Source organism: Haliotis rufescens, unplaced genomic scaffold (genome assembly GCF_023055435.1).
Source record: "Haliotis rufescens isolate VD_foot unplaced genomic scaffold, xgHalRufe1.0.p SCAF_1, whole genome shotgun sequence".
In the NCBI taxonomy this organism is placed as follows: Eukaryota; Metazoa; Mollusca; class Gastropoda; order Lepetellida; family Haliotidae; genus Haliotis; species Haliotis rufescens.
Genome location: NW_025963779.1, coordinates 56,785,589 through 56,806,929, shown reverse-complemented (window position 1 = coordinate 56,806,929; position 21,341 = coordinate 56,785,589). Strand labels below are relative to the sequence as shown.

Genomic DNA, 21,341 nt, shown 5'->3' with positions numbered 1-21,341 from the left:
TCTTTGTCCTCTGTATGTCTGCCCTCTGTCCTTTGCCCGATGTATGTCTGGCCTCATTCCTTTGTCCTCTGTATGTCTGTCCTCTGTCCTTTGTACTCTGTATGTCTGCCCTCTGTCCTTTGCCCGATGTATGTCTGGACTCATTCCTTTGTCCTCTGTATGTCTGTCCTCTGTCCTTTGTCCTCTGTATGTATGACCTCTGTTTTTGTCCTCTGTCGTCATTCTGCCTTCTGTCTTGTGTCCCCGTCCTCTCTCTGTACATGTCTGTCCTCTGTCCTCTGTCTTTGGTCCTCTGTCTGATTTTTGTGTTTACCCCCTGACCTCTGTGTACCAAGCCTCTGTCTTTGGTATCATTTGTATATGTATCTTTGGAATGTCCTCTGGCCTTGAAGAAAGGAGTGTAAACTGTATCGTGGCACACATTATCACGAGATAAGGTTATCAATGAACTTAACCAGTCACAACCGAGCAAATGCTAAGCGAACACCTTTTGCTTTGTCAAAACGATAACATTGAAATCGATGGAAGCAAACATTTTCCAAAATCTTAGCCTGCCAGTAACCAAGAGATCTGACCGTCAGATGTGGACACAGATACCAGAGATGACCAGGACACAAGCGACCTCGCCCCCATGTTCCGCATGTGTGTTGCTTTATCTGTTTCTCAGGTCACCCGTCTCAGAGCGCCTGGCGGTTGCCCCTAGTCTCGTGTGATTGGAGAACTAGCAACTGTGTTGTCGTAAGACCCACTGTTGACACTGCTAGTGAGAGTGTAGACTTGGCAGTAAGGTGTAACCTTCGAAATGGGATTAAAGGCAATTAAGAAAAAGCTGAGGCTTGATAATTTACTTGCCAGACAAATTTTTGCGGAATTTTGGGGAACATTTATACTTGTGGTAAGTAGGATCTAATATTTTCTTTTTTGAACATTGTCTTTATTTGCGTGAGTATAACCTTCGTAGATTAAATCTGTATTTAGTAATAATCATAATATTTCAGTAAAATAAATGTATCGTCATGACAACTTCGTTAAATTTGAATAAAACCGTTTGACATTGGAAATGAGGTTTTATATAATTCTTTTAGAATATGTGTTAACCATACTTCTAGCTATATTTATTATTTACCTATTTACTTTATTTTATTTACACCAATCACAGCGATTGTACATGTACAGCATCACCGGACAGTGATACTCTGTATATTTAGTATTGTGATCAGCTACTCTACGGTCCAAGCTACTCTCCGTGTATCGGTGGTAAATTGTTCAGATATAAATTTATGATATTTATAAACATTTTGTGACTACAGTAATAATCACATAGAAACACTACATTGTATAAATCTCTCAAGACAACGTGGATATATAACAGCGAGAATCCGTGTACAATATAGATGTGTAAATATTCATGGTCAAGGGTTAAATGGAAGTTTAATGCTAGAGGTACAAAAGATGTCTGTTGTATGTTTTACTGGCGTAAATTTAGCTATGCAATACGACTGACATGACAGGATTAACATGTGACTTGGGAGCATGACATCACATGCCCTGAAGACATTACTGACATCTCGCCCTGCACGCACTGACGCTGTGCTGGCCTGTCTGGTATATGTAGGTCGACAACGAGAGAAATGTGCGTCACGTGTATCTATATCCTGATGATGATGCTGATGATGTTGACGGTGATAGTGGTGGTGGTGGTGGTGATGATGATGATGCTGATGATGTTGACGGTGATATTGGTGGTGGTGGTGGTGGTGGTGGTGATGATGATGGTAGTGCTGAGAGTGATGACGCAGAGAGTGTGGCTATCGCTTCAGATCATTATTTGTAGTAGTAGGAGGAGGAGCAGCAGCAGCAGTAGTAGTAGTAATAATAGTTGTTGTTGTAGTTGTAGTAGTAGTAGTAGTAGTAGTAGTAGTAGTAGTAGTAGTGGTGAGTGTTACCTTCGTAATAATAAAGATTATAATGATACAGAGTAAAATGATGATGATAAAAGTGTACGCATGTGTGTTTTATCGACAGTAACTACTACTACTACTACTACTACTACTACTACTACTACTACTACTACTACTAAGTACAAGTCAAAGGTGGCAAATCACGCCTTGCATTAATTCTGGAAACCTGTTCGCACAGTAGCTCTTCTCCCTGTCTCCCTGTGACAAGTTTCGGTCGATGACCTTAAAAATTTGCCCCCATAGTGTCCTTTAAGGGATGTGTTAAGGACAAGGAGTACGATACTGGTTGATGAAAACGGTTCTCCTGCGCTACGTGTTGCGTAAATATCATGTAGTTTTGTTCACTTGGGTTTAATGTGTGATCAGATATACCTGTAAATTATAAGTGGGACTGAATATATATATATATATATATATATATATATATATATATATATATATATATATATATGTGTGTGACCTTTTGTATCATGTGGAGTCTCTACTCATTGGGATAAGAAAATGATGACCTTGTCAGCTGCATATTTTCGTCATCGTGCGTCCTATCAGTATGTCAGAGCGATACATACACGCTGGCAGATTGTGATGGGTTCAACAGAAGTGGATCGGTATGTGGTTAAGCTGGGTTGTTGTGGAGAGTAGAGGGTGGACCGAACGTCTGTAGAAAAGATGAGGGTAGATACATCAGAGAGTGGATCTACCGACTGTAGACAAGTTCAGGGAGGACACATCAGAGGGTGGACCTAACGACTGTAGACAAGTTCAGGGTGGATACATCAGAGAGCGGACCTAACGACTGTAGACAAGTTGAGGGTGGACACATCAGAGGATAGACCTAACGACTGTAGACAAGTTGAGGGTGGACACATCAGAGAGTGGACCTAACGACTGTAGACAAGTTGAGGTCGATACATCAGAGAGTGGACCTAACGACTGTAGACAAGTTGAGGGTGGATACATCAGAGAGCGGACCTAACGACTGTAGACAGGTTGAGGTGGACACATCAGAGAGTGGACCTAACGACTGTAGAAAGGTTGAGGGTGGATACATCAGAGAGCGGACCTAACGACTGTAGACAAGTTGAGGTGGACACATCAGAGAGCGGACCTAACGACTGTAGACAAGTTGAGGGTGGACACATCAGAGGGTAGACCTAACGACTGTAGACAAGTTGAGGGTGCATACATTAGAGAGTGAACCTAACGACTGTAGACAAGTTGAGGGTGGACACATCAGAGAGCGGACCTAACGACTGTAGACAAGTTGAGGGTGGATACATCAGAGAGTGGACCTAACGACTGTAGACAAGTTGGGGGTGGATACACCAGAGAGTGGACCTAACGACTGTAGACAAGTTGAGGGTGGACACATCAGAGAGTGGACCTAACGACTGTAGACAAGTTGAGGTGGACACATCAGAGGGTGGACCTAACGACTGTAGAAAGGTTGAGGGTGGATACATCAGAGAGCGGACCTAACGACTGTGTGAGTGTTGATAAATAGGAAGATTGATCAAAGGTTGGACGAGATTAGGGAGGACCATGAGATAGTAAACGAGTTGAGATCGGATCAGAAGATAATGGACGAGTTGAGGACGGATAAGAAAATACAAACATTCCAGAATGTTGGAGTAATATATCACTATGTCATCAACGTTTTATCATTAAAACTCGTTGTTTGCAGTGTCCTGACATGGTACAAACCCACCCTCCGCCACAACACTCTTATTCCATGTTTACGATGTGTGTTAACTGTTCGTGTGAGTCGGATGATGCCATAATATTCTTGACCTACATTAAGCGCCGTGGCATTTAGTCACTTTACGTGTGTTGATCTCATTCAACATAAAACAAAAGTTGTAATGTTATAATGAAATTATAACATTACAACTTTTGTTTTATGTTGAATGAGATCAACATATCAAACGTGAAAATACAGGTTCACTTAGTGATCTTTTCGTAATAGATATTGTCAACTCATGTCGCTGTATGTTTGGATTCTTTGTCATGTGCTCCTTCATTTGAGGTCGAGGGTATTGACTGGCCCAGCAGTCAAGTCGCTATGCAGCGTTGCGTCCCTTTCCAGTCCCGTGATACTATTTCGACCCGATTATGACCCTTGGTATGTTATCATCACAGTGTGGTCCACGATATGTATCAATTTGGCATTTCCTACCACACGAAGCTCAAACAGAGATATTACCGAACTACTGACAGTGTTTATAGCGGCGTAAAACACAACCCACTCACTCCATCTTTATAAAGTGTCCTAACTGAGAAGTGATTTATTGCAGATTGAAATCGTGAAAGAACGAGCATTGTTTCTATGGATACAAGACTGAACAATCGGAATAACCGTCAAACTATTATGAATGAATGCCTCTTTGAATATTGTTCTAGCTGCGTGAGCCGTTTAATATGGATTGAATATTGCCGTCACACACCAAAGTGGATCAATGAAATGTCTGAAATAGACGCTGAACGTAGATCTAGATCAATCGATTTCAGGAAACCTTACCACTGAAGGCCCTGAAACCTTCCGGTTACCTTCCCCAACAATTGTCAAAAGTTGGGATTGCATATTTTATTCAATCTGTTTGTTTGTGTGTAGTTTAATGCCGCACTCAGGTATATTCCAGATATATGACCGCGGTCTGTAAATAATCGAGTCTGGACCAAACAATCCAGTAATTGACATCATGAACATCGAGCCACGCAACTGGGATACTGTGACATGCATCAACCAAGTCAACGAGCCTGACTTAGCCTATCCCGTTAGTCGCCTCTAACGACAAGTATAGTCGCCTTGTACGGCAAGCGTGGGTTGCTGAAGACCTATTCTAACCCAAATCTTCACGGGTCGCATTTTGTTCAAATACGCGTGAACACATAAAACAAAAATTGAGTGAGTAGGTGAGTGAGTGAGTTAGATTTAACGTCAGTTACTCGTCCGTAGTCCAGTTGTATTGTGAGTGCAGGTCTCAGACGTTTACCACTTTGGTGAAACCCACGAGCAAGGATATGGGGCTGACAACCCAAGAAGCATAATCGGGGCCAGAACCGGGATTCGAACCCACGAAAATGTCTAAAAAGTACTAAAACAAAAATGATTGCTGAAGGCATCCGGAAGAATTTCTGACTTTTCATGTTGTGCATGTGGAACTCATTAATGCTTAAACTAATCAAATATTGACGCGCACGCACGTATGAGTTAATGTTGCAATACCCACAGTTGTAAATCACATTGTAGTGAATGTCCAAACGCTTCCCAAGGGCAAGATGAATGCAGTTCACACGTTCCTAACAATCAACAGACCGCCTCCGTGGTCTAGTGGTAGAGCGTCCGCCCGGAGAGCGGAAGGTCCGGGGTTTGATCCCCGGTCGCATCATACCAAAAGACGTTAAAAGATGGTACTTGTTGTTACCCTGTCTCGCGCTCGGCATTAAAGGGCTAAAACAAGGACTGGTCGGCTCGGAGTCAGTATACTGTGTCTGAGTGGGGTATTCATGTTAAACTGCGACATGGTATCTCAGTGTGCTAGCACTATAAATCGGCATCAGTCCGGACTAGTACAAGCACACACAAGCCACACACACACGTGAATGCACGTCGCCATATAAGTGCAATAATCTTGGACGCGACGTTAAACCCAATTTCACCTCACCTCACCTAACAATCAACACATGGTACTATGATCATAAATTAAATCATGAACGCTGTGTCAGGAAAATACTAGTATATTGTTTCCTTGATCGGGTCGCTTTCGTCTTTGTTTGATTGTATTGACATGCTTTAGGCAACGCAATATATTGTACACACTGTAAGGCAGGATCGAGGTTATCTGGACAGTCGATATCCTTCCAATATAAACGGAATTATTGAGATTATGCTCACTTGTCAAAAGGCTCTATGTACTGACACATTAGGGGGCGGTCTGGTAGCCTAGTGGTTAAAGCGTCCGCTCGTCACGCCGAAGACCCGGGTTCGATTTCCGACATGGGTACAATGTGTGAAGCCCATTTCTGGTGTCCCCCGCGTGATATTGCTGGGATATTGCTAAAAGCGGCGTAAAACCATACTCACTCACACATTAAAATCTCCACGAGGAGACATAAACATATCGTGTTTTCGTGACATGTCTACCACCCAGGCATATCCTGACTACATGACTGGCATGTAAGATTATGATGACATGCATTTCACAACTTGACAGGAGGCGTCACATAGTGATGTCAGTTCGTGTTTACAGTTTGCAGACGTAAATGATTAAATCGATTTGAACAGTAATGGGTCTATTTACTTGTATAATGAATTTATAACTTCTTACTTGTTTTAAAACACAATATATTACATATTGGGTTCAGGGTTAGAATAGGTCTTCAGCAACCCATGCTTGTCGTAAGAGGGGGGGGGGGGGGGGGGGGGGGGTAACGGGATCGGGAGACTTGGTTGAATCATGTCCAAATTGCGTAGATCGATGCTCATATTGTCAATCACTGGATTGTCCGATCCAGTCTCGATTATTTAAAGACCGCCGTCATATGGCTGGACTATTGCTGAGTGCGGCTTTAGGGCTCAGTCCTCTGATTCGTGGCGGGAAATTCACAAACAATCAGATATTGTTCAGAAAGCGTCCCGATTCAGCCGTTTCCAGCCGAATTCGTCCCGATTCTCCCGTTCTCAATCCGAATCTGATCCGATTTGTATCTTCCGCATGGTAAAAAACCGACTGAATCTGTCCCGACAGTGTCCCGATTCTCCCGAATGCGATCCGACAGAGATCAGACAGTGACCGGACAGTGAACCGACAAAGACGGTTCGCATCGGCAAGATCTGGACGCAATCTGGACTCAATCGACAAGAAACGGCAATGAACATTTCATGCCCGTTCATCACGACAGCGCCCCGATCCACAGTTCACCGTCGAGACAACACAGGACATTGTTACGATTTTGATTCGATACAGTAGAATCTGTCACGACATAGTCACGATTGTAATCCGACTAGACAAAATCGGCTGAGTTTCCCGAATGTTACGCGACGCATCATACTGTCAGTAGTGCTTGGCCGACCTTTCCGAGCCTTTCCCGATCCGTAGGACTCCGTTACGAACGTATACGACTGCGTTCAGACAATGATAGAACATTCCAGATCATTGAGGATAGTAATCCGACTTTTTCAATTTTCGTGTCGCAGCGCTGTCTGATCTCAAACGGGAGCCATAATCGGCACTGTGTGAACCTGGCCTACAACAACAAACAAATAAACATAAACAATATATATTAATTTCCCTTTAAAACCTATTATAATTAAAATGAACCATTTTCTCTCTCGTAAAATGCACGAAGCTGCTTCATACATATGACGCGTTGCAATTAGTAAGTCTAATGAGTGAATAAGTTTGGTTTAACGCCGCTTTGAACAGTTTTTTAAGTTACAGCACGGCGTGTCTGCTTGATATTGGAGGAAAGACAGAAGTGATGCAAGTGTTGGACATTATCAATGAAACCCACGAGCAGGGGTACGGTGCAAACACACCTGGAAACATAATCGGGGCTAATTTTAGATTCGAACCCACGATTATATGGTTCAATATAGACGACTGAGCCGATCATGGCGAGCTACGCGTTATCTCATCATGCGTATGCATTAAGTAAAACAGAGGTGTCGGTCCTATCAACGTAAATATTTGATCACGCTCATTTGGCGTACTTCATTCCTGCTTAACTACTTCAAACCACTCAAACACGCTACGTCTGTCCGCTGAATGACAGTCAACCCGCCCACTCTTGAACACGTCCACAATGTTTGATGGATTACCAGTTGATAACCTGACTGACCGGTTGTGGAAGAGGGGCGCGGATGGCTTACATCATCATCATCATCATCATCATCATCATCATCATATGCATTATCATCATATGCATCATCATCATCATCATATAAAACAAATAACAAATAGTTACTCGAGGATGATGTATTTGTTATAGTTGTGTTTTGGCCCTGAAGTTTGCAGTGGGCTTCTGTTTTCAGCCTAGCAACGTTTTCGATTGTATACGGTTATAACGAACTCAAAGGGACTACTAATTTTAGTTCGTTATAACCATAATTCGTTTTAAGCATATATACAGCATAACTACAGCATATAGTCGGGACTAAAAAGTAAGTTCGTTATATCCGTTAGTTCGTTATAAGCGTGTTCGTTATAACCGTAGTTTACTGTATTTTCTTTTGACCAGCAGTGTCTAATCAAAATACTAGCCACAATACAAATAAGAGACCACGGAAAATATATTGTATCATTATAACTTATGATTCGGAACCACTTCATCCCTCATTCCTGTATTCTAAAGCTTCTTTGGATATAACAAATAACACTGATTGAAGCGGTTTTACGTATTTCCTAAAAACTGCAGGTCAATGCCAACGTCAATCCAACGTTAATCCAACGTCAATCCAACGTTTAAGACAACTGGAACAACATTTATTTGTACCTATTCTCAGACAAAACATGTAACTTTCTGAAGATTTTGTTTTCAGTAACATATATGGAGTGACGCGAAGAAGTCTTGAATCCGTCATGTTTCCAGACAATTCAGAAGTTATAATTAGCCTTTGTTGTGTCAATATGGCGGCGTGCCCTGATAATCTGCAATAACAGAAGTCTTGTTTTGGTGTGAAAAGCATAAGGTAGGCAGGTGGGTCAAGATAAATGTCCTTGTGAAGCCCTACTATTGTTTATTGACATCAAAGACCCTGTGGGAATTTCAGGTTCTGTCACTCTGATTCCGTGTCAGTGTACACGAATGGCGTAGATCCTGGCGCGTTCTTTCTGTCACTTGTTGTAGACTGTTCCAGACCAGACTCGATTGTTTGCCGGAATATTACTCGCCGTCATAGACGAAGTGTCAGTCTACCTGAAATATTAATGTTATTATCTTCGGCTTTTAGTCACATTTATTTAACATAGATTGCTATGGTCGTTATAAATCCTGACAAATGTCTCAATGTGTTACCTGAAATGTTTATACTGCTTTCCATATATTCCCGTTGTTATTTTCTTCTCTGGTTGACCCTTGGCCAAATGCTATCATATAACGGTAGCGCCCTACTGTCAACATACCTTGGTTTCCACTTAGTTTTGTTATAAGAACGTTGTGTAAGACCTTCCCCTTCTTACACACTGGAGTAAGAAGGTTGTGTGAGACTTTTCAAGTCAGTTAATTTTGTTTTTAATCAAGTGATATGTTTTGAGCCCTGGAGATTGTTAGCCGAGTGTTTTTTCATATCGTAAATAATATGTATTAGTGAGTGAGTTGGGTTTGTAACGCCGCTTAAACACTATTCCAGTCACATCACGGCGTGTCAGTTTAATGTGGGAGGAAAGCCCGAAGTGATGCAGGTCTCAGACGTTTACCACTTCGGTGAAACCCACGAGCACGGGTATGGTGCTGACAAACCTAGAAACATAATTTGGGCGAACCGGGATTCGAACCCACAATCATAGGTTTCTGGCGTGCCCAAGGGACGCAACTCTGCACAGCGAATCGCGGCGCCTTAGACCACTGGGCCACCCGTGCCCCCCTAATATGTATTAAAAAGATATGTAGTACGCACACTAGAGGCTCGCAAAGAAGACATTTACTCCTTTTTGTATTTGCGATGTGGAAACATGAGAGGGGATGACAATCTTTAGCATATAGTGTGATTCTTAAATTAATCCAAGTTTAAGAGATATTTCCACACACTGAAGTAACGGCGCAGGAATACAATGCCTGAGTGAGCTGCCCAGCCATATATAAATCAAATTGAATATACAGCCATGTTTGGTTACATGAGCACTCGCACATTAGGTTGTTGGTTGGTTGGTTTGTTGTTTAACGCCGCACTCAGCAATATTCCAACTATATGACGGCGGTCTGTAAATAATCGAGTCTGGACCAGACAATCCAGTGATTGATATCATGAGCATCGATCCACGCAATTGGGATCGATGACATGCATCAACCAGGTCAGCGACATTCATTTCGTGACAATACATGTGAGCACAATTTCATATTTTTAAAACACATTGTACTATAATTTTAAAAGACACCAAAAATAATGCCATTTATCACCTGTAATTTGTGAAATCAATATTGTTCCTTTTATTTGGTTCGTTTCCAAAACAACCAGTTTCAATACTAAAGATCTGTTAGCAAATATGAGACGATTATTTGGTAATGGAATGTTTTTAGCAGCGCGGAGGCCACATCTCTCTCTAATTAGACGCCGAAAGTTTGCCCTCAACAGGTGGTAGAGGCATGTATCGGAAACACCACAGATAAGGTTGATAAATCACCCACTCATCACCAACAGATGATGAGCCGGATCAACTCCCAGCACCCATTTATCCTCTGCATCCCATTAAGTAGCCATGATGTTATGGAGGTCTTAAGGATCACAACTTGAACACACATAAGAGAGTAGCAACTGCGAGATAAAAAAAAGTATGAATAGGCAGCCTTCATCAATAATACCTTGCTTGCATATGTTTATTGACGTGGTAACAGCTGTTGCTATTTTGTTTTTTTCTTCTTCGTAATGTCAGATTAATGCCGAATTGCATTAAGACGCCCGCTAGGTTGATAAACCTGCCTCTTCTTGGTGATGACGAAACAATATGACGTCTATGTTAATACAGCCTTAAATTGGTTATGTAAGTGTATATATGTGTACAAGGTGAGTGGTTGAGTTTTAAGTCATATCACGACGTGTCGTACGTGAACGGTAAGCCCATAGTGACACACTACCGGTAAAAAGAATAATATATGTTTGATGGCGGCTTAAAATGAAACAAATAACAAATGGTTATTCGATGGTGATGTATTTGATGCGGTTTCATTGTTGTGGACCTTAAAGGGGCACTGATCTAAAGCAATTCCCCGGGACTGGTTGTTGCCTTTGTTATTGTTTTTCCCCGTGAGTACCCGGATGATATAGCAGGAACATAGACTAGTTCGCGACCTGTGCTGCGCAATTCTTAAGCGCATTTGTCACTTTTATTGATAGTATAAGGGCGTAGGGTCACATTGATCAACAAAATGAAATAAAGTTTGCTCATGATATCAATCACTGGATTGTTTGGTCCAGACTCGATTATTTACATACCGCCGTCATATAGCTGGAATATTGTTGAGCGCGGCGTTAAACAACAAACAAACAAACAAACTAGACTGCAAGCAGTAACTTTCCCATGTGATGTATAGAAATATTTTTGTAAAAATACAGTGTTTTTTTATGAGTGAGTGAGTGAGAGAGTATGGTTTTACGCCGCTTTTAACAATATTCCAGCAACATCACGGCGGGGGACACCAGAAATGGGCTTCACACATTGTACCCATGTCGGGAATCGAACCCGGGTCTTCGACCTGACGAGCGAACGCTTTAACCACCAGGCTACCCGACCGCCCCTTATGGCGTGACGAAGGACCCTGATGGATGCGAAACATGGACTCGATTCTACCCCCAGCAACTCTGCAGGCCTTAGGATAGTGACCCAGATCTGTATATGTCGCCTACTTTACCCCGAATAAATGACAATGATGTACCAATGGTATTTGTTTCAGACATTTGCTGTCGCCTCTGGAGCTCAATATGTCCTCAGTCGCAAGGAGCTCAGCAGTTTCCTTACCGTCAACTTTGCAGGAGGCATGGGGCTCACGCTTGGCATCTACTGGTCAGGCGGGGTGTCAGGTTTGTGTAAATGCTTTGAGAGAGTGAGTAATGAGGTTAGACATTGTACGACGTTATCAGCACCATGCCGCCAGTACACGGTGGTCTTTTGTGTTCAATGGGGTCTACAACTGTAGAACAGGCCAAGGAATTGTGAGCTCCAATACATATACGCGCGTTCGGCATGTCAGACAGACAGCATCTGAGAACTGTCGACAGGTGGTCAACAACCAGTGAGTGAGTTCAAAGCCGCTTTGAACTATATTCCAGTTATATCACGGCGTGTCAGTTTTATATGGGAGGAAAGCCCGAAGTTATACAGGTCTTAGACGTCAACTAGTTTGTTTAAATTCACGAGCACGCGTATGGTACTGACAAACCTAGAAACATGATCGGGGCGATTCGGGATTCGAACCGACGGTCATAGGTTTCTGGCGTATCCAAGGGGCGCAACTCTGCACTGCGAATTGCGGCGCCGTACACAATTGGGTCACCAGTGCCCCAAACTTAACAACAAAAGAGCTTTCAACTCTCAGTGGCCATTATGACCAACTGATCCCCATTAAGTTTATCAGGCCGCTCGTGAAATGGGGTGTTTCTCTTTGGGGACATATAATGTAACGTTGTGAGAAATGTGACAGTCCACTATATATTTATAATGAAGGACAAGATCTGTAAATCAGTCTATCAGCTGCAGACGTACGATGTCTAACTCATTGTTTACTAGCAGTAGGAGTGAATGAGTGAGTGAGTATGGTTTTACGCCGTTTTCAGCAATATCACAGCGAGGGATATGGGCAGAAAAATGGGCTTCACACATCGTACCCATGTCGGGAATCGAACCTGGGTCTTCGGCGTGACGAGCGAACGCTTTGACCACTAGGCTACCCGATCGCCCCACTAGCTGTAGGAACGTTGAATATAAAGCGTCAACGCCAGAAACTAATCTCGACGATCTGCCGAAACAGATTCCATTGAGTGTAAAAAGCAAAATAGTGGTGACAATTATGTGAATGGATTACTGAAACCAGTGAAGACACCAGGTGTTCGCGAAAACGCTAATCATGTCCTGGTCTACTGGTATAACTCGCAACTTATACAATCTGTAAACCATATCCTCAGACACAAAGTGATTCCCGTGAAGATTCCGGGGTAGAATAGGTCTTCAGCAACCCATGCTTGCCGTAAAAGGTGACTATGCTTGTCGTAAAAGGCGACTAACGGGATCGGGTGGTCAGGCTCGCTGACTTGGTTGATACATGTCATCGATCCCAATTGCATGGATCGATGCTCATGATATCAATCACTGGATTGTCTGGTCCAGACTCGATTATTTACAGACCGCCGCCATATAGCTGGAATATTGCTGAGTGCGGCGTTAAACAACAAACCAACCAACCAACCAACACCAAGTGACATAATCTGTGTTGAGTGATCCAGCTGAAAGTGTCACCTTAAAACTCACACGAGACACTGTTTTAGTGTATCATATTGCAATGTTAATAACACCATTCACCAAATATGATAGTAAATAATTACTAGTGTTATTACTAGCCCACCACCCAAAATTGCAAAATTCTCGTTCCTGGTACCAACATTGGAGACTTTCTTCGTTGAACATTTCAGATACATATTGTAAATTCCGCCTTGTCTCCATGTTCTTCAGGAGGCTCTTTAAACCCCGCTGTGACGCTTGGCCTGTGTTTGAGGGGCATCGTGCCGTGGTACAAGTGGCCCTTCTACACGATAGCCAACTTGTGTGGAGCCTTCTTCGCAGCTGCTGTTCAATATGGACTTTATCGTGGTAAATGGTTGTCTATATGTTATATAGATGTTGTGTATCATTTCTGTATAGGATCAAGGGGGCACGGGTGGCCCAGTCGTCTAAGGCGCCGCAATTCGCTGTGCAGAGTTGCGTCCCTTGGGCACGCCAGAAACCTATGATTGTGGGTTCCAATCCTGGTTCGCCCCGGTTATGTTTCTAGGTTTGTCAGCACCATACCCGTGCTCGTGGGTTTCACCGAAGTGGTAAACGTCTGAGACCTACATCACTTCGGGCTTTCCTCCCACATTAAGCTGACACGCCGTGATATAACTGGAATACTGTTAAAAGCGGCGTAAAACCCAACTCACTCACTCACTCACTGTATAGGATCATGTAAGTACACCGATGCCATGACTGTTGAGAATCGACAGATTGTTCCTTGATTAAAATATAATGTTCATACGAGTCACGAGATTGATTTGCACTTACGTTCGAAGTATTTCAGAGGTCGAGTGAGTTGGTTGGGCTTTGAATAGCATTTCGTTACATCAATGCATGTTAGCATCATCTGGGATGACTGCTGCTGCAGATCGTAAAACCCACGTCGACGGGTCTGATGCTGACAGACCAAAATGTGTTATCGGGTCGATTTGTGGATTTGAACACACGAGCAGATAATTATGCTATTGTGCAAAGTTATGTAACCTGCCGGGCAAAAGAAACTATGCACTTAAAAAATGGATTTGACCAAAACGTTACAAACGTTATCCGGGTGAAAACAGTCGCCGAAAAACTGCAAATGTAAGGTCCAAAACACAACTATGATAACTGTATCAAATACATCACTATCGGACAACCATTTGCTATTTGTTTCATTTTAGCCACCATCAAACATGGGTTTATAATTTCTGTTCCCCGGCAATGTAGTTGAATATATAGTCATTTACAGCCATGCATAGTCAGAGTACAATCAGCAATGTTTAACTCCCAGATGCCATCAACCACTTCGACGGCGGTATCCGATACACCACCGGCGTGAATGCAACAGCGGGAATATTCGCTACCTACCCACAACCTTATGTGTCTACCGCCAGCTGCCTCTTTGATCAGGTGAGCTAAATATTTGTTATTGATTAAGGTTGGTTAGTTTCTTGTTTTACGCCGCACTCAGCAATATTCCAGCTATATGTAAAAATATCGAGTCTGGACCAGACAATCAAGTGATTGATATCATGAGCATCGATGCACGCAATTGGGATCGATGACATGCATCAACCAAGTCAGCGAGCCTGACCACCCGATCCCGTTAGTCGCCTTTTATGACAAGCATAGTCGCCTTTTACGGCAAGAATGGATTGCTGAAGACCTATTCTACCCCGGCCCTTCACGGGTCTTACTGATTAAGAAAAGTAACTCTCCCCAAAACGAAGTAATTGTTGTTGGTAACATAAAGCCCCCCAAATTGCGACAAATAACAATAAACGCATTTTATATAAATGGTAACACATTTGCATAATAGATATTCCAATTTGACAATGTTCAAGTTGTCCCCCAGATGCACATGTACGTTAGAAAGACACAAAATGAATGAAGTGATCGACTATAGTAAGTGCCTAATGAAAAATAACGACAAAATTAGTATTCAATTAACGTATTCTAGAGTCATTTTAGGTACGAAAGCACAGTTCTCAGGCGAGGCACTACAGAAAATGTCACCGGGAACCAATGCTGGTCGAAAATGGACCAGGTGGTCAGGTTCGGAACGCTGCTCACAATATCAATCACTGGATTTTCTGATCATGACCCGATTATTTAGAAGCCGTCGTCATAGAGCTGGAATATAGAGTGCGACGTTAACAAACAATCAAGTTAAAGCGCGCAACTCGTTTTGCACAGTTGCCTCCCTTACCTGCCAGGAACGGCTCGACTTTTTCTCGAATCCAAGATTGAATCTGGCCATGACCCTTGGTCTCTCTGCACCTTGGCAACAGCTACGACCAACGTCATTTTGGGTTTTCATCGGGCAGGATTCTTACACGCCGTGGTATATGTGAAATATTGTTTAAAGCGGCGTACAATCCGGCTTACCTGTTCTTCGTTTATTGCAGGTATTTGGTACCTTCATCCTAGTCGGGTGTATCCTGGCTATAACAGACAAGAACAACATGCTGCCTCATAAAGGTTTTGTCCCTGTGGCTCTCGGGTCCATTGTATTCGCCATAGGAACATGCTTTGCCTTGAACTGCGGTTATGCCATCAACCCCGCTAGAGATCTCGGACCGAGAATATTTACAGCTCTAGCCGGGTGGGGTACGGAACCATTCACGTACGTATATGTTCAGTACACACAGACGTAGTTGTTAATATCCAGATAGGTCAAGATAAGAGAGCTAATAAAACCCATCAAAAACCACACGCACGCGTGTAATATTACTCTTCACACCCTTCAACATAAATGGTTGAAAGATGTTAAAAGGGATTCGAAGTCCTGAACTAGTCTGGACCTTTACAGTGTATTATTACTTTTTTTATTTATTCATCATTTGTGTGAATGATTTTGATCACTAAGTATCAGACATGCTTTTGTTTAAGTGATTTTAACTCAACATTCTGATAAAGAGGCGCGTTCATTTTGCATGGAAGTATATAGCGTCATCCATTGTGCCCTGGCGTCATAGCATTCCAGTCGTGTTTTTATCACAGCTGAAAACAAAATTTCCAGGCATCAAATACTCACTCATAACCACAAATCAGAAAGCACAATGTTTATCTTCCAACTGACATAGTGTTGCTGTCCCCATGGACACAATACCGTTGACGTCATGTGCATAATGTACACGCCAGAAACCTATGATTGTGAGTTCGAATCTCGATTCGCCCCGATTATGTTTCTAGGTTTGTCAGCACCATACCCGTGCTCGTGGGTTTCACCGAAGTGGTAAATGCCTGAGACCTGCATCACTTCAGGCTTTCCTCCCACATTAAGCTGACATGCCGCGATATATCTGTAATACTGTTAAAAGCGGCGTTAAACACAACTCACTCCAATGTATCAAAGAGCAAAAATTTGAAGACAACATCACCATGCAACTGTCGATAATTATATTATATTATTATATCGATCGGATGGACAGGCGATTTGATTTGATAGACGACATTGAACTCAAAATATAATTACTGGTTTGTCTGAATCAGACTCGATTACTCAGAAATACTGTGAAATACCTGCAAAATTGCTGCCTGTGGCGTAAAACAACATTCGTTCATTCACGTGTCCTTTACGAAGTATTCTCAACATGACATAAGGGGCACTCTGGTCCTTCTGTCGTCACTAGGGAAGGCACTGGAAGTGTCCTGCTATAGTGTACAATACAACGTACGCAATATTTTCAGGTTGCCTGCAATGGCTGGAATACCGTGCGGCGTTAATCATCAAACAAATTTACAAGTTACACACAAGTATTAACATCAACGCCAGAGAACAACCAGTGTCGATTATTCGCCGAAACATTCCATTGGCATTAAAAGGCAATGTAGCGGTGACAATTATATGAATCGATCACTGAAAATAAGTGAAATACCACTTTCGCGCAAGACGTTCGCTGAGGGCATTTTTTAAGCACAAATAAAACATTCTCATTTCTTTTTCCAGGTTCCGCAACTACTGGTTCTGGGTGCCTATCGTGGGCCCCATGGTCGGGTCCTTCACGTCGTGGGCTATATACTTCTTATTCATAGAGATGCACTGGCCAGATGAAGAGGAGGAAGTCACCGTCGACGTCAAGGGAAATGGCGTTAGACCTAATGGGACGTCGATAGAGGACAAAGGTTACGTAAATGAGGGATTCACCGGTGGTAGGTAAATAGCCCTGATTATCCCTTGCTTGCAGCTTCATCATCCTCCTGTTGCTTCAGTCTCTTCTTCTTGTATGTATGCAACTGTACAGAGGACTAATTCTTTGTGTTTTTTCTCAAATTATTTTCTAGGGTAGTTTTTGCCCTTTCAACAGTTGAATGTCTAATTAGTTTCTCACGTTCTGCCAACTTCTGTTTCAATACAGATCAAAGAATTTAATGACTGTATTACACTGTTGATACACACACGGATGAATTTCGGGTCAGAACTGGTACCTAGGACCTGTATAAAAGAGTGAGTGAGTTGGGTTTTTACGCCGCTTTTAGCATCACTTTAGCCATATCACGACGGAGGACACCGAAATTGGATTGGAACATCTACAGGCCGCCATGAAATTTGGAATATTACTGACATATGTGTTAAGCTATAGTCTCTCCCTCTCGGCAGCTGATTCTATTTGTCATCCCGCTATACTTCTAATTTTGTTTTCTGTTTCTTCCTCTCTGCTAGATAGTGCCTACTCAAAACTCTTCTCTAAGATAAAGTATAGGTAAATCATATATAATTACCTAGCAATGTTACCTATCTTCGATAACAAGAAAGGTTTGCGACCAGAGTATTAATATTTTTCAAATTTCCCAATCGAAACATTTGTCACACTGTCTGAAAATAGTCTCGGAGATTCTGTGAATCGAACAGCTGTAGACATAAGAGATCATCTTTCATGAAAGAAACATTTCAAAACAGTGAATGTTATGATATCACAGGCAATAATTTCAATCAGACACCAGTAACTTTGATCTTTCCCTTCTCTTTGAAGTTCAACTGTCAGTCTTTGGGACAACACATTATTCTGCGGTATGAGTTTTTTCGTGTCAAACAAAGTGTTACTGTTCAAACCTTCCCATTTTTGGGGCCCCGTGTCTTCTTGTTTTTCATTATGAAAGTGGTTCATAACTAACTCCAGTCGATCAATACTGCTATATATTTATTATATTATCTGTTTGTTGACCGTCCAATCCACCACTTTGGCGTTAAACTCAGGTTCTAGATTCTGTACCTGATAAACCAGTGATTGATATCATGAGCAACGTACTGCGACGTCGGGGACCGATGACACGCAATTAACCACAGAAGCTGGACAAGCGACCCATTTAGTAGTCCCATACGGCAGGCATGGGTTGCAATGTTATCTATATGGAAACATGTGTAAAACATGAATACATGTACGGATAATGACACAAAATGGAAGCATGAGTGAGTATGGCGGTACGCTGCTTTAGAAATATTTCAGCTCTTTCACGGCTGGGGACAACATCAATGGGCTTCACATGTTGTACCCATGTGGTCAAGCGAACCTCTGTGTAAGGCGTGATGCGCGAACGCTTTAACCACAAGGCTACCTGCCGCCCCTTATGAAATTGGCCTGTCCATTACACCGTGTCCATAATGTGTAAATACAGTGAACACCCATTGGCATAATCGGAAATATATCGAGTCACACGATGTTCGAGACAAAAAGGGTACCCATGCTTGATACTTAATATATCAGTTGGAAATTAACAATGTATATCGATGACAAAGTAAATTTCCTGTATGCTTTCTATGCAGGAGATCCGCAAGATACTTCGATTTAACCGATATATCTATTCGACTTGATGTGTATTTCTTCGTCTTAAGCGATTTACCGTGATCTTAATTCCGTCCTTTGCCTTGCAGATCAGACGCCAGACTCGCGTCAGACGAGGCTATAGTGACGGGCACATGAAATAGGAGGGTTAAACACGCCATACTCACACACCGGTAACATATTGTGCCAGTCGAAGACTGTAACGATATGCGGGTCACGATCATCTTCCCGAGGCAAGAGAGTAAACTGACTATACAAGTCCAGTTTCCACCCTTGCCGAACTAGGCTGGTATTATGGAGTTACATTTTGGCTGGACTAACGAGTCTATGCATAGTCCAATCAAAATCGCGCACCGAAATCGAAATCCGGTTCGCAAACTGTCGTGCAGATTTCGACGGTTGCAGGTTTTGCAAAGCATGTACACCGCCAACTCGTTGTCAGCAGATATTCTCAAAATCTTTTCATATTTTTAATTAAGGTCCTCACGTGATTTGATGCACTTCGCGATGTAAGACCCGTTTTATCACGATATAGAACTTGATTATCGATCAGATCGTCCTGGCTGGGCGCCACCATTTTGTGTGAAGCAAACGCAAGTGTACGAGAGGAATCTGATTGGTCCATAGGAGAGGTTTAGAAGGGACATAAACGGTAATAGCCACTGGTGGCGCTACGATCGAGCCCAGGAATTCCAGCCTACATGTATTTCGGCAAGGGTGGAAACTGGACTTTTAAAGTCAGTTAACTCTCTTGCCTCGGGAAGATGGTCACGATACGAAATCGATGGAAATCGATAAAATTGCTGTACAACAACCGATGAATTCTTGACACTTGGGGTGTCAAGAAGCCGTATTCGATCAAGTGAGGAGACACACGACTAATCCAAAGTATATTTCATAACTTTATGTCAGTTCAACTAGAAGTAACAACTTCTTCATAACTCTTGTATTTAACGCAAGAAAAAAAATATTTCAAAAATTCATCGCGTACCATATTATGGATCATATGTCATTCTTATGTATACAAATACCGTTTTGGACCGATACGTGACCTCAAGAAACGATATGCATTTTGAATCGTTACATCCTTAAGTGATGGACTTTAATCTGTGATACTACCTACCTCTTTAATGGATGCTTCAAAGTGATTCAGTGCTATTAATTAGTGCTAAAAACTACCCTGGCTTAGTGCATATATATATATATATATATATATATATATATATATATATATATATATATATATATATATATATATATATATATATATATATATATTCATATAACTGGTAACTTGTGTCTGTTCCGCTTTTCAAAATTCGTAGTTAGCGATGAATGGATCATAGAGTAATATATAACTCATTAATATTATTTGTTACAAGTGCATGTTAGCTACCATGTATACGATTTAAAGGCACCATCTCCACCAGAATGAGACATATCAACAAAGGTTAGTAGAGTACTTCCAACTTCAGTTTAACCTGATGCTTAATCAAACAGTATATATATTTTCAGTTATGTAAGCAACATGTTACAATTGCCGACCTACATGTATCAAGAATCTCTGGAGTTGATGACACTATTTTCATTTGTTTTTATTTGTCACTTATAAACATTTCAATGTTACAAACGTTGTTTTTATGTTCTTGTACTAGAACTATAATACAAATTGTATGGTCATTTATAGAATATATCAGGTACATCTATACTGAAATCTCGTCGTTGTCGTTGGACAATAAAAAAATATATCGAAATATCCGAAGTTCGAGATGAGCGGAGGGCCGTTATCTCACCATTATGTTTTGGCCTTTAATTTATTTCATTTCGAACGATAAATCGAATAAATATCGAGTGTCGAGGTTTCTCTGAACACATTTGTTTGTGTTGTGTACTTTGTTAATTAACAATAGCTTCGGATATGATACGATCGATTTGTTATTATCATTGTATAATTCGATTTCATGTTGTCCGTTATTCGTCTTGAACACACAGGATGTGTGCAGTATGTCGTCCACTGTAGATGTGTATACGGTAGGGCAGGGCAAGCTTACCCTCTTCACGAACACCTGGTGTCATCACTGATTTTCAGTGGTCCACTCATATCATGTTCACAGTTATTTTGCCCTTTACGTCAAATTGAATCTGTTTCCGCAGATAATCAAGACTGGTTATGCTCTTGCACTGACGTTTTATGTGTTAGACTTTATGTATTAGGATTTATGTGATAGACTTTATGTATTAGACTTTATGTATTAGGATTTATGTATGAGACTTCATGTATTAGACTTCATGTATTAGACTGCATGTATTAGACTTTATGTATTAGACTTTATGTATTAGACTGCATGTATTAGACTTTATGTATTAGATTTTATGTATTAGACTTTAAGTATTAGACTTCATGTATTAGACTT

General features: G+C 41.7%; 1 protein-coding gene across 2 annotated transcripts; it reads left to right on the top strand.

Moving 5' to 3' along the window:
- The first annotated feature begins 445 nt into the window (after positions 1 to 445).
- LOC124131514 (aquaporin-9-like) lies at positions 446 to 19,271 on the top strand. 2 transcript variants are annotated; one of them, XM_046494808.2, is made up of 7 exons: positions 446 to 895; positions 11,571 to 11,697; positions 13,343 to 13,480; positions 14,433 to 14,551; positions 15,550 to 15,767; positions 17,094 to 17,296; positions 19,017 to 19,271. In XM_046494808.2, the coding sequence occupies exons 1-7, from the start codon at positions 803 to 805 to the stop codon at positions 19,049 to 19,051; spliced, it is 933 nt and encodes a 310-aa protein (XP_046350764.1). In that variant the 5' UTR covers positions 446 to 802; the 3' UTR covers positions 19,052 to 19,271. The 2 variants fall into 2 exon arrangements, with proteins under 2 accessions (XP_046350764.1, XP_046350763.2); XM_046494807.2 differs by having other exon boundaries at positions 17,094 to 17,300.
- Positions 19,272 to 21,341: the final 2,070 nt, after the last annotated feature.